Source organism: Pan troglodytes, chromosome 9 (assembly GCF_028858775.2).
Source record: "Pan troglodytes isolate AG18354 chromosome 9, NHGRI_mPanTro3-v2.0_pri, whole genome shotgun sequence".
NCBI classification, from domain to species: Eukaryota; Metazoa; Chordata; class Mammalia; order Primates; family Hominidae; genus Pan; species Pan troglodytes.
In genome coordinates this window covers 62,312,567-62,327,145 of record NC_072407.2, presented here as the reverse complement: position 1 = coordinate 62,327,145, position 14,579 = coordinate 62,312,567, and the positions used below count along the sequence as shown (strand labels likewise).

General features: G+C 38.9%; 1 protein-coding gene across 1 annotated transcript; it reads right to left on the bottom strand.

The window, feature by feature from the left end:
- Positions 1 to 4,896: 4,896 nt before the first annotated feature.
- Positions 4,897 to 13,138, bottom strand: MS4A2 (membrane spanning 4-domains A2). Its single transcript, XM_024347168.3, has 7 exons — positions 12,981 to 13,138; positions 11,980 to 12,109; positions 11,330 to 11,464; positions 8,976 to 9,032; positions 8,257 to 8,415; positions 7,755 to 7,853; positions 4,897 to 6,262 (listed from the first exon to the last, which is right to left on the bottom strand). The coding sequence occupies exons 1-7, from the start codon at positions 13,034 to 13,036 to the stop codon at positions 6,164 to 6,166; spliced, it is 735 nt and encodes a 244-aa protein (XP_024202936.2). The 5' UTR covers positions 13,037 to 13,138; the 3' UTR covers positions 4,897 to 6,163.
- Between the last annotated feature and the right edge of the window lie 1,441 nt (positions 13,139 to 14,579).

Here is a 14,579-nt window from a genome sequence, read left to right as displayed (position 1 = left end):
ATGGTATCTATCAAAATAGATTAGCTCTCGACTACTTGCTAACAGCTGAAGGAGAGGTCTGTAAGAAATTTAACCTTACTAATTGCTGCCTACACATAGATAATCAAGGGCAAGTAGTTGAAGACATAGTTAAAGATATGACAAAACTGGCACATGTGCCCGTGCAAGTGTGGCATAGATTTGATCCTGAGGCCATGTTTAGAAAATAGTTCCCAGCGCTAGGAAGATTTAAAACTCTTATAATAAGACTTATAATAATAATAAGAACCTGCTTATTGCTCCCTTGTTTGCTACCTGTACTTCTTCAAATGATAAAAAGCTTCATCACTACCTTAGTTGACCAAAATGTTTCAGCACAAGTGTACTGTATGAATCACTATTGATCTGTCTTGCAAGAAGACATGGGTAGCGAAAATGAAAGTGAGAACTCCCACTATTGAGTGAACGTCTCAAAGGGAGGGAATAAATGAGGAGACCACCCCTCATATTGTCTTATGCTCAATTTCTGCCTCCAAAGAAAAAAAAAAAGTAAAAACTAAAAGGCAGAAATGAAATCCACAAGCAGACAGCCCGGTGCCACACCCTAGGCCTGGTAGTTAAAGATCGACCCCTGACCTAATCAGTTATGTTATCTGTAGATTACAGACGTTGTATAAAAAAGCACTGTGAAAATCCGTATCCTGTTTTGTTTCGATCTAATTACTGGTGCATGCAGCCCCTAGTCACGTACCCGCTGCTTGCTCAATCGATCATGACCCTCTCAGGCGCACCCCATTAGAGTTGTGAGCCCTTAAAAAGGACAGGAATTGCTCACTTGGGGAGCTCGGCTCTTGAAACAGGAGTCTTGCTGATGCCCCTGGCCGAATAAACCCCTTCCTTCTTTAACTCAGTGTCAGAGGAGTTTCGTCTGTGGCTTGTCCTGCTACATGCCCACCTCTGCCTCCCAAAGGTGCCAGCCCTCCTTCTGCCCAGCCTAAATCTATCCCCAGGACAAGGCCTTACAGCAGCACAAAACAGATTCCAATCCAAAAATTTTATGTAGGGCCACCAAATAACAAGAGGAAATGAGCTGTTTTCTCTGGGCACCTTTTACGCACTGTTTAGTGTTAGAGCCAAAAATTGATCTTGGCTCTCTCTCTTCCTTCTGTTTTTTACAGATTGAGCCTCTTGTACTGTTTTTCAACCAGTTCCTTCCTGATAGGCAGACATGGTGGGTTAAGATATTTCTCACTGATGAAGAAAGTTGATATGCTTTTACAGGTTTCCCAAAACTCATCTGATAGCATTTTCCCTAGAGCCTCTTTCCATCTACCTCTCTGCCTTTTTGGGACTAAGATAATATCATTTTGTAATATATGTTTTTTACAGTTCAATTTATCTGGAAGTAGTCTATGTGAAGGTTACTAATAATTACATTCCCTGATCTTACCCAGGGTCTTAAGCTCACTTTTTCCAACCGGAGTTAAGGGATAGGTGAATATTGCCAAACGTTCCTGAGAAGCTGACAGTGTCTCTTTTCCTAATTTCAAGTTCAGGATTACACATCAATGTCTATAAATGAAAAAATAGGTTCCATTCATCATTCGAGAAACCGGGCTAAATGATTTTTGAACATGCACAATATTATGTTTAATATATCCATTTAAGAAACAGAAGAAAACTAAGATAGAATAAAATGATTGGCCAAGATCATACAGCCAATACCTAATATAGCTACTGCAATTTGCTTCTGCGTATATTGTATTCCAAAATCCACCATCTTAATAATCCATGACCCCCAATATTGTTCAACAAAACCCTATGCTGGAACTCCCAGATAGAAGCTATTTGGAGATGTAAGTTCAGCTCACTTAACTGTTTGTAGAGTGAACAGAGGTTTTCCAGTGGAGGGAAATACTCATGTAACACAGAGAGATACTAATGAGGGAGCCTCACACTCTGGGATATATAGATTTACCCCAACACTCTAAATCAAGTTACAATTAAAAATATGGTACCCTGTCTCATTAGTTGTTTATATAAGTACATTCATGTCTATAGCGGGAATTGTTACCTATTATATACTTATAATGGGAATTATTTGGGAAATTTTCTTTCTTTTTTTTTAACTTTTTTTGAGACAGAGTCTCGCTGTGTCACCCAGGATGGAGTGCAGTGGCGCAATCTCGGCTCACTGTAAGCTCCCGGGTTCACGTGATTCTCCAGCCTCAGCCTCCCAAGTAGCTGGGACTACAGGTGCCCGCCACCACGCCCGGCTAATTTTTAGTATTTTTAGTAGAGACGGGGTTTCACCGTGGTCTCTATCTCCTGACCTCGTGATCTGCCAGCCTCGGTCTCCCAAAGGGGAAATTTTATTTCTAAGACAATTTTTAGAAAAAAAACCCTTTGATTAGCATTTTTCAGAGGGATTTGGAAAAATATTATTGTTGCAGGTGTCCTGCTACACCACACACTTCTTTCTTTTTTTTTTTTTTTTTTTTTTTTTTGAGACGCAGTCTTGCTCTTTTGCCCAGGCAGGACTGCAGTGGCGCTATCTCCGCTCACGGCAAGCTCCGCCTCCCTGGTTCATGCCATTCTCCTGCTTCAGCCTCCCGAGTAGCTGGGACTACAGGCGCCCGCCACCACGCCTGGCTAATTTTTTTGTGTTTTTTAGTAGAGACGGGGTTTCACCGTGTTAGCCAGGATGGTCTCGATCTCCTGACCTCGTGATCCACCCGCCTCGGCCTCCCAAAGTGCTGGGATTACAGGCGTGAGCCACCACGACCGGCATCACTTCTTTACCCAAAGTGGAGAGCTACTCCTTTGAAAATATGTCCACCAAATAGTTCTGATTGCTGTTGCTATCTCAACCACAAACTCAGTAATTGTGATTACCAAAAATCCTAAATATTGAAAAATCACAGAATATGGGAACAGAAAGACCAGTTAGGAATCTTTTGTTCCAAATCGCTCATTTTCAGATGTAAAACCTGAGGTTCACAAGGAGAAAAAACTTTCTCAAGTTTACATAGCAAGTAAATAAGAGTGAGGACTGACTGGTCAAATATGACTCATGCTCCAGTTTCCTTTCAACTCTATTCCATCAATTATTGACAAAAGATGGCTGGTGATTGTCCCTACATTCTGTTTTCTGGCTATGGGTTGTTTATAGAGTGTGCTGGTGATTGTTCCTACATTCTGTTTTCTGGCTATGGGTTGTTTATAGAGTGTTCTGTTTGATAAAGAGCTGATGAAAAGGAGGACTTCAGAAACTGCTCTTGGTCTTTGGCATCATTTTATTGATGCCTTAATTCCCCATTATCTTTGATAAGTACCTAAATCTTGTATGCCAACACAAACACAGATAAGAAATCAAGTTACATTATTCCAATTTATTGCACAAATACAGGTAATTGAGAATACATAAGGAGGTCACAAGCACACTAATAATTAATGATACAATACTGCATCGTGGGATAGAGTAGTTATGGAGCAAGAAATTAAGGCTGGATAAAAAGGTGTTCATTCAGTGGTCTTCATGGAGAAGATGACATTGAAGTTGAAATTTAGAAAGACAATTTGGGGCAGTGATAGTGTGAAGAGAACCCCAGCATTGTGCTCTGTGTCTGCCTGAGGTGGGCATACTATAAAAGGCAGGTAGGGTGGGGCAACTCTCAGAATGATCTTGAGAAAAAATTCATAAATTGTGTGTTGTGTATAAGAAATATGTAGTCCATGATGAAAATATAAATTGAGTGAAATAAAAGAGATATCATATATTATACAACTGTAAAGATATAGATTGGATCCACTCCTAGAGGTCCTGGTAAACCAGGGTTAAGAGTCTGTATGTGAACATCCATGCCATGGAAGTGATGTGATTAATACCTACAGATGATCAAGAGTAGAGATGCAGCTTAGCATGATACACAGTGAAAGGGTAGGGTTTTTATTCTGCTGTCAAATTTGGAGAAACAAAATTGTATTTTAGAAAAATGAGAATGGAAAACCTCAGGCCCTACAATTAAATAAAGCATACCAAGTCACTTAGTTATTTGTTGTGTGAGTGTCGTGATCACTTTCACAATCTAGGGAAATTAACATCTACCCGTCACCTTTTAATCTTGGCATCCTCAATACATAAAATGTAATTATTTCATTAATTGTGACTAATACTCTCAGGCTGATTTTTTTCAGTCCATCTGTAGGACTCTTATACTTAGGCTAAAAACATAAACTATCTTTTCCTTTTATAAACAGAATTTTTTCTTAGCTTGCTTTTCTTCACTACCTTCTATTCATAATCAACTATCTTATTTCTCACATATGCTCCCATTCTCTTTCTCTAAAGGTCTTTGCAAATGTTTTATTCATTTACTCACCACAATACTCATGTGTGGAATTTCTCAGCACCTTTTGCATTCATTCACTATTGCTGTTTTCTCTGCCGCATATTCATGCCTTAGGTGGAGTTGCTTATCACTGTGGACTTTTCTCTTGCCCAAGCCTAGAGATACTGTCTCTGATGGATACTTATTTTCTCTTTATCTAATCTTTCTCTATTTTGGGCTACCTGCTCTCTACAGTTTCACAATGCATGTTTATGACTAATTATTGTATCTTCTAGGCTAGATGTTATCCTTAGTTTTTCCCTCCAATTATAGGCATGTGAAGTTTAGCTTAGCTTCACTTCTATCTCAAAATAATTCTCTTAGAGTGTTAACTTGCTTCATTTAATAACGATTTCTCTTATAATGACACCAAACCTGTATCAAATTTTATCTTTACCAGAACTCTGTATTGGATGTCATCAGGCCCTCTATGGCTGCATTTCCCTTTGTCTCCCCAAAATCAAAGCCTAAAAATGAGCTTAATTTAGGTCTATTTGTACTCTTCCTCCACTTTTCAGATTTCTGACTTTTTATCTTTTTTTTTTTTTTTTTTTTTTTTTTTGAGATGGAGTCTCCCATTGTCACCAAGGCTGGAGTGCACTGGTGCGATCTCGGCTCACTGCAACCTCCGCCTCCCAGGTTCAAGCGATTCTCCTGCCTCAGCCTCCCAAGTAGCTGGGACTACAGGTGACTGCCACCACACCCAGCTAATTTTTTTTTGTATTTTTAGTAGAGACGGGGTTTCACTATGTTGGCCAGGCTGGTCTCAAACTACTGACTTCGTGATCTGCCCACCTCGGCCTCCCAAAGTGCTGGGATTACAGGCGTGAGCCTCCGCGCCCGACCCTTTTTATCATTTTTTCAACAATAACCAGTGCTCTCCTCTCCTTTCATCTTAGACTCAGACACTTAATGTATTAGTCAACCAGTTGCTTGTTTAACTTTATTCTTTAATTTGTTAACAAAATCTACCAGTTACTCTTTTTCTACATGTTTTAGATATAACCATTATTTCCATTTCCACTCACTTTATTTCAGCTCAGGTCTTAATTTAGTCTTCTTTTTTCACAAATGTTTCACTAAACATTTGTGAAATGTTAATCTCCCCACTTATAATTTCCCTGTTTTTACCTATCTACCTCCCCAGACAACGAGTAACTTAATAAAATTCGCCACTTCCTACTTGTCAATCTGCAAATAATATCATGTCAGTGAATGTGCTGGTGATTCAGGCAATTATACAGATCTTTATAAAACTTCATGTCTTGGCAAAAATGTATTATTGACTGGTGGTAAAATATTTGCATAGGAAGTTATATATAGTGTAAGTAATACATATGTATGTGTGACTGTGTGGGTATGGGTGGATGGTACAAATCATGCCCAACTGTAACTATTAAGAATGCTAAAAAAAAAAAAAAAAAACCCTGAGAACCAAATATTATCAAACTGTCAAAGTTTAACTCAACTTTCAGCCAGCCTTCTTTTTTTCTGTATTTGCACAGTTATAATCAAACAGTTAAATCTTGCTTACTACATGTTGACTTTCCAGCAGAGATGTGTGTGGTCATAATATAAAACAAGAAAAATAGGAGTCTATCATATCTACAAATAGAAGGAGAATATTAAGGTGAACAGAAGCAGCAAAAACAAAATATTCTTATCAGGCAAATAAATCTAATGTAAAACCAGCAGGCTGTGGAGAGAATAGAAATTTTTCCAGTAGCCCCTTAACAAGACCTTGGCCTTCTGGATCCTTGGCTGTGAATCAGAGTGTTCTGGACACGTGATTCTTATAAATCAATGGGAGGAGACATTTCCCCTGGGTCTTCCAACTCACTGTAAGTAGCTGAATATATGTTTAATTCTTCATAAACACGATCCTCTGGAACCTGATAAGGGAAAAATCATTTCATATCAATCACCACGAATTTCCCATCCCTAGAAGTCTCACTCAAGAGACTTACCTCATCTACTTTTGTCTTTCTGGGTCTCACGCTCTCTGTCATTAAACTCTGATTATTTCTTTCATTTCCAGAAAACCAAACCAGACTGGCTGGCCAAGTGGGCCCAAAAGAAATCATGTCAGTCAATGACAAGTTGGTGAGGTTATTCCTTAGTATATCTGCTGTCTTATTTATCTATCTTTGGAAGAGAGTGATTTTTTTAATTTCTTTTTTTTTTTTTTTTTGAGACAGAGTCTCACTATGTCACCCAGGCTGGAGTGCAGTGGCCACGATCTTGGCTCACTGCAACTTCCGCCTCCCGGGTTAAAGCAATTCTCCTGCCTCAGCCTCCTAAGTAGCTGAAATTACAGGTGTGTGCCCCCATGCCCCACTGAGTTTTATATTTTTAGTACAGACGGAGTTTCACCATGTTGGCCAGGCTGGTCTCCAAATCCTGACCTCAAATTATTCTTCGGCTTTGGCCTCCCAAAGTGCTGGGAAGTATGGCTCTGTCACCCTGGCTGTGGTGCAGTGGCATGATCTCGGCTCACTGCAACCTCCACCTCTTGGGCTCAAGCGATTCTCCTGCTTCAGCCTCCCAAGTATCTGGAACCTCAGGTACCTGCCACCACGCTGGGCTAATGTTTCCTTTTCTGTTTTTGTTGTTGTTGTTTTGTTTTGTTGTATTTTTTAGTAGAGATTTGGTTTAAGATTTGGTTTTAATTGAAGATTTGGTTTTGCCATTTGGCCAGGCTGGTTTCGAACTCCTGACTTCAAGTGATCCGCCCTCCTCGGCCTCACAAAGTGCTGGGATTACAGGCATGAGCCACCGTGCCCAGCCTGGAGGAGAGTGATTTTAAAAGGTGGCTAGACTTGAATGCCTCAGGAAAGTGGACAGATGGAGAGAGTCTGTTTCTTCCATCAGACATGGGCAAGTACATGAGCACAAGGTGCTGGTGGTTCTTATCAAAGGTGTAATGGACGGGTGAGGCAAGTGGAAACATTTGGTAGTCATGAATCAGAAAGGAAAGAAAACTGAGGTTTTAGAGCAAGTTGGAAAGGAAAAGTCAAGAAACAAAGGAATAAAACAGAAACAGGAATAGGCGGCTACTTCTGGGGCAGAAAACAAGGCCAGATACCTGGGTGGTTTCCTCACAAGCACATTCATCTCTCATGCTCCACACACTTTAAGGCATTTTCTAACATTATACAGATCCTATTATCCCAACCCTCATTCAGAGGGATATATTATGAAATGTATGCTACTTATGGGTATAAAATGTGATTTAAAATGTGAGATTTGGAAACCAAAGTAATAAAACTTGGAGAAACTATTTTCTGGAAGAAATGTTTCAGAAAACCCAGGCCATATTTTTAAGGAATAAAGCTCCAATTCGTTAGCCTGTCATTCAAGATTTTATATCAGTCTTCTATCTACCTTGTTTCCTTTGAGTTCTTCCCCAGCTCCATAGATTGTGAGTGACACAGCACTACCAAGTCCCAGAATGGTGAGAAACAGCATCATCACTACAATTTCCTATTGAACAGCAACAAACGACAAACAAAAAGAGTCACATGGTATGCGCCCCAAAAGTTTATTTTCTTATAGCATCTCCTGTTTTCATCTCCCTACCATCTGACCAGTCCTTTTAAGGTGACACATACACACACACACACACACACACACACACACACAAACACAGGCACAGAAAAACCCAGAGATCGTCACTTGCAGGAGATAACTTTAACCCCGAGGAATCTGCCTGGGTTGAGGGGAGTGGGCAGCCAGCATCTCCCTGGGCTGTGTGAACTTACAGAACCACTATACTGTGTAATAGAAGTTACAGAAAAGGATGGTGTTCATGGAACAGGAGAAGAGGGCTTCTTACTTACATTAGGACCCAGAATCTTAGTCTTCCCACACACAAAAAAATACATACAGTGGAAAAGGAAGCCATAAAGCACTTGGTCTCAAAAAGTTTCTGGCAACTGTGGATGTGGATATAGGCTAAGCTCTTCTTCAGGTTGATGATCAGGATGGTAATTCCCATTCCCCCAGCTATGCTGCTGGCAGTGTTTGCTCCCAGGCTTCCTCTCACCTGATAATAATGAAGAACACTCAGACCTGGGCCTGCACTTGCTGGCACATTCAATAACCCTATCTTCATTTCAGGGCTGGATGCATCCCGTAAATTCCACATTGCTTCCAAATTTTGGTTAAAAAGGGAAACCCTGAAAATGTCCGCATTGTTTAATGAGCATATATTACTTTCTCGCTGGACTGCCTTCAGGAACCACATGAACACATACGAACACATGAGAATATTTTCAAATATTCTCCTTAATTGAAAACTAATTATTTATTTGATCATGTGAATATGCCTACAAGGACAATGCCAGTGTGAGGACACTTTTTTTAGAACAAGCGTCAAGGTAAACATAAACTTCATTGTATATTAAATGGTACAATTTATGTTTCTAATGATTATATCCAACTTCTGTTGCAAAAAGCCTTAGGACACAAAATAGATTGAAACAAAATCATATATCCACATTGACAAGTAATATAGGAGACAAAGATGTGTTTCCCTTAAGACTCTTAAAACTCTGTTCTTCTTATCTTTTCAAGGATGGACAAAGACAGAAACAGGCAACTCACCAGGTATGTTGCATTTCTCCTTTCAGATATAATTGACAAAATTCCAGAAATAGAAAACTGTTCAAAAAGGAGGAAAAAAAAGCCACAATGAGTTTTTTTGTTTTCAATGTGTCCTTTTTAACCCCATCTTCCAAACATAGGTAAAATTTGGGGTACTCGATAAAGTTACTTATTAATGTCACCTGTGAGCCCAATATTTCCTTATTCTTATTTTCTATAGAGTGCTTCTTAGAATTAAATGTGTATACGAATAAGGCTGGGTGTGGTGGCTCATGTCTGTAATCCCAGCACTTTGGGAAGCTGAGGCGGGGGAATCACTGGAGGTCAGGAGTTCAAGACCAGCCTGACCAAAATGGTGAAACCCTGTCTCTACTAAAAATACAAAATTAGCCAGCCACTGTGGCGTGCACCTGTAGTCCCAGCTACTAGGGAGGCTGAGACAGGAGAATCACTTGAACCCGGGAGGCAGAGGTTGCAGTGAGCCAAGATCATGCCATTGCACTCCAGCCTGGGCGACAAGAGTGAGACTCCATCTAAAAAAAAAAAAAAAAAAAAAAAAGTGTATATGAATCATATGAGGTTCTTGCTAAAATGCAGATTCTTATTCATTAGGTCCTGGATGGAGCATGAAATTCTTCATTTACATGAGGCTTCCAGGAGATGCTAACCCTGACAATGCAGGGGTTACTCTTGGAGTAGCAACGTCCAGCAACATCAGGGCATGAATCGATTAGACCACCACTCTCATTCTATTGCAATTGTCTATTTGTATGTGCGTCTTCCATCAGCCCCTTTAGGCAAGAAACACGTGTCTGTGGCATGCATATTTCCAGAGTCTGACATATATCATGTGAATATAGAGTAATTATGAAAATGTACATGATGATATTTTTACCAAATATTTACATATTTGATATAAATATAAGTCAATAGCACAAATTCAAAGCAATCTCCTAAAGACTCAGATTGTGAGTTTGATGGGTTGAGAGACACCTCATAAGCTGTGTTTGAAATAAAAAGACAGTAGAGACAAGTTTCAATTATAACAGAGGTACAGGTTCAAGGAGAGTCCTGAACAAGTCATCTGAGCACTAAGGATTTAGCAGACTACAAAGTCAATGTGACATAGTCTAGAATTAAAATATATTCTTGTGAATGAAGTATCGATATAAAGAAAAAACTTGAAGAATCTCAAAATAACTGTGCAGCGAAGGAAGACAAACAGTAAAGAGAACATACTTATATAAAGCTCTAAAAAATGTAAGTTAATTTATATTCACAGAAAGCAGATCAATGTTTTCTTGGGAACGAGAGGACAAGGAGTGGAGGGAGGAAGAAAGAGTTACAAAGATACACAGGGAAGCTTTTGGAAATGATGGATACATACATTGTATTAATGTGGTGATGTTTTCATGTGTGTCTATGTGTGTCAAGGTTAGCAAATTGTACATCTGAAATACTTGCAATTTATTATATGTCAATTAGACCTTTAAAAAGTTATATACCTTATTATCTCACTCATCCACCTATTTTTCCAGATAGAACGATGAGTAAAAGAGATACCAGGAGAAAATACCTAAAAGAGTTTCTAGGACATAGAAGGTCACCATATGCCCATTGATCTTAATTTTTCTCACCCCAGCAATCTCTTCATTTTTCATGAAGACAACTTTATTTTCTATTATTATTATTATTATTTTGAGACAGAGTTTCGCTCTTATTGTCCAGGCTGGAGTGCAATGGCACAATCTCAGCTCACTGCAACCTCTGCCTCCCAGGTTCAAACAAGCCTCCTGCCTCAGCCTCTTAAGTAGCTGGGATTACAGGCATGCACTATCACACTCAGCTAATTTTTTATATTTAGTAGAGATGAGGTTTCACCATGTTGGTCAGGCTGGTCTCAAACTCCTGACCTCAGGTGATCCACCTGCCTCAGCCTCCCAAAGTGCTGGGATTACGGGTGTGAGCCACCATGCCCAGCCTCTGTTGTTATTTTTAGTTGACAGATAAAGTTGTATGTACTTATCATATACCTTTATTGATGAATAGTGCTAGAAGTATGTTCTTGGAGTTGGATTCTGAAAGTTTAGGGTCAATTACTATTAGTCAAGTGGCCCTTAGGCAAGTCATTTAACTTGAATTAGATTCAGGTTTCTCATGGGATAAAACTGTGGGCTAAATGTTTAACCCACCGTTAATTGTAAAAAGAATCTTTTGTTGTTGTTAATGAGCATATCTATGTTAAGAATTATAAATATCATCTTAATACTGGGAATAAACAACTGGTTAGATCTGAGAAAGAGAAAAACCTATGTTCAGTGTTATTTCAGAAACAATTATAGATATATACTCACAAATATGGCTCCCCAGAATGGATAACCTACTTTAAATGATGAAAAAATGTCTCCCTCAATGTGTGAAATATCAAGTACAGAGCAGACAACTGTTCCAAAACAAAGGCATATCATAGCAGTCAGAATTTGTGTTACCTATAGAAAAACACATGAATTTCATGAAAATCAAAAAAAATTTTCCCGAGATTGTATCATTTTTTAATAATAGAAGCCAAACATGAGAAACTGCTTTAGTGTCCTAGACTGTCCTGAGAAATGATCCACACGTAAGATTTTCCAGGATACCCTGGTCACTATAAGAATTGGTACAAGCACTACCTAATGCATGGAAGGCCAATACTTTTCTCCATGCGCCTTTATGTATGTAGTCATGTTGAACATCAGTAATTGTTCTTTACATCTAAGTAAAGATAAAGATTATGAATCCTTCACTCCTGTTGGCCATTCTTGTCCTAGCAATTTAAAGTCTTTATGAGGAAATGCTTCTCTCTTCCCAAAAGGACCCAGTTAGTGTCAACTCTTTATCTACCATGTTTTTTAAAGGACCTGACACCTCTCATGAATCCAAGTGGGAAAACAGTTGATGCAACTCAATATTCTTTTCTAGACCCAACCCTTACTCTAGTCAAAGTTGGAGGAGGCTCACTCACCCCCAGGAACTCCTGCTCTTTTTTCAAAACTCTCAGCCATGTATGCTGTGGTGGGGATGAGGCCGACTTCAATAGTCTGCCTGAAGATACTTCCTGGGGAGATATTTCCAAGACTTCAAATACAGGCACACTGTGAAATTTAAAAGCAATTCGGTCATGAGAACATTCTGTAACTCCCTGTGCAACATTCTCGACAGACAGAAAGGGGAGTTTTGTTTATTTTTTCAAAGCCATCCTGTAATTCAAATCTTCATTGTAATCACCAAGAAACTAAAGCTCAGAGCATCCAAGTAACTGACCAAGAACACCTGAACACTATCCAAGTGATTAGATGGGACAAAATGGAGCAAAATCCATGCCAAATTTTCCTATTCTTAATCCAGTGTTACTTTCAAGTTCTTTCTCATTCATCTATGTTGACAAGTAAAACTGAAAATAAACACATTTACCTATGCATCTCACAATCCTTTTAACATAGAAATGTATCTGAATATATTTTGTCAGTTAACAAACCCCAACTTCATGTGCACAGAATACAGTGAAGGAATGGCTTTGAATAGCTAGATGGGACTCTATTACTATTTTCATCTTCAGAGAAGCATCCCACAGCTTATGGATTATAAAGACCAATCAAGAAGCAGGTTACTTTATAAAGTATTTATAAAAGCATGTGTGAAGGATATGTGTCCCTCAGCACATGTCAGACCCAGAAGCAAGAGATCTACATACACAGTATGAACTCTCCTGTCTCATACCCAGAAAATGAGCTTCTAATGTCAGAAAATCTATTTCCAGTTTGCAAGCTGAGTAAAAATGTTCCTCTCCAGGGAGAGAGAACCACTTGGAAAGTACAGCAAGTAGCTTCCTCATACCCAATATATTAATTAAACTAGATGGATCCATGCCTAAATCAATAAAGTTTCATCTCCTAAGCACTGTGACTATGACTTCCCCTGCCACTAAGTGACTGAGAGTAGAAAAAAATAATACCTTGTACCTACCTGGAAGGCTCTTGTGGGAGAGCAAGATTTGCTCTCCTATTACTTTCCGTGTCCATTTTTTCATTAACCGAGCTGTCCAGGAGTAAAGAATATTATTATATTGAGACTTGGTGGATTTCCTCTTACTGCATGCTCTGAATAGGCAGTTGAAATGGGTTACCTCATGACATTGATGATTATCTTTATACATAAGTCATTTGCCAGACAGACAAGTTTCTTGGCTGATTAAGATCAACAGGCTTTTACTTGTGATGAATAGAAAAATTGAGAAGCCTACTAAATAAAGACTAATATGAAATAAGAAAATTTGAGACTCCTGGAGCATAATTTTGCCTGAGACTAGCAGGATTTACAGAACCTGAAAATGAGACATTTTAGTAGGAGTTGAGAAGGTGAGAAAGAACTGCAGAAAAGAAAGATATGTGCCCTTCTTCTGGAATTGTCCCCACTTGTGTCCCAATTCAGCCATTTCTATGGCGAAGTTATCCAATTGCACCTTTGAAAAGCTTGTCTTCCTTGTTTAAGGCATGCTTGGTTTCACACATAGACCCAAAACTGAAGTGCTGTTGTATGTGAGTGAGTGTGTGTTAGTCTCTAAGTCTCCAGATCCATCTCTGACTTTAATATCTATCATCTTTCTCTCTCTTTCCGTCTTTTGGAAACTGTTTACATGATTCGCTGCAGCAGATGGTCTTGGAAATACAACAGGCTGCATTCTAACTGCTGTGAACCATACCTGATAGTGTGTAAAAGCTAAGAAGACTCCATTGTCTGCTAAATTATTAGACTGATGGTGCTTAGATCTTCACAATGGCAAGAATGGGATAGTGAAAACACTGAGAGACATGAACTTTACAACAAATCCCATGAGCAGATCTAAACAGCATTGGACTGAGTAGTATGCCTAAGTTAGAATTAGGGCTAAACCATGTGATCATTGAAATACCATAACTAGCTAGACCATAGCAAAATCAGTACAGATAAGATTCAGAGAAGGTTTTAATCTCTTTTATTTCAGTTTAATTATAAACATAACCTTGAATGGCTTTCAATAATATTTAAGATACTAAAAATCACACCTCTAATCATGTGTGGTTTTTTTGGGGGGGTGGGGGGTGAAAAAGAAAATCTTTTTGCAGGAAACTAAGATATTTGCATAAACAGAGTATACTAAAAGACATATTGGTATAGCTTTTGTATCCAAGTTTATTAACTCAGGTGTCATCTTCCCATGGTGTCTTCAGGAATTGGTGGACCTAAACAAGGTGCTATTGGAATTAAGGAATAGACCTTTCTCACTTATACGTTCATCCAAAAAGAACTTAATGTTCCATGCCAGGCACTGCCCTTATCACTGTGCATGCACAGATGAATGCCAAAATCCCAGGTCCTTCTAGTCCACAATCAAGCAGAATAGAACAAAGATAAATGATATATTATTACCCAATATGTTGGAGGCCAGAGGATGTTGGAACACATAGAAGGGTAAAACGATTCTGCCTGATAGGGGATATATAGAGTTCAGGGAAGGAATTCCCAGACAAGGTAACATTTGAGAGCAGACTTAAAATTAAAATGATAGCCTCAACAATTTTCTAT

What these genes read in the sequence shown, in the direction of transcription:
- MS4A2 (XM_024347168.3), bottom strand. Translation starts at nt 13,036, where the DNA reads ATGGACACGGAAAGTAATAGGAGAGCAAATCTTGCTCTCCCACAAGAG. An exon ending in CTCCCACAAGAGCCTTCCAG is followed by an intron (nt 12,110 to 12,980) that starts GTAGGTACAAGG and finishes TAAATTTCACAG; the next exon opens with TGTGCCTGTATTTGAAGTCT. An exon ending in GGAGAAATGCAACATACCTG is followed by an intron (nt 8,416 to 8,975) that starts GTGAGTTGCCTG and finishes CATTATTATCAG; the next exon opens with GTGAGAGGAAGCCTGGGAGC.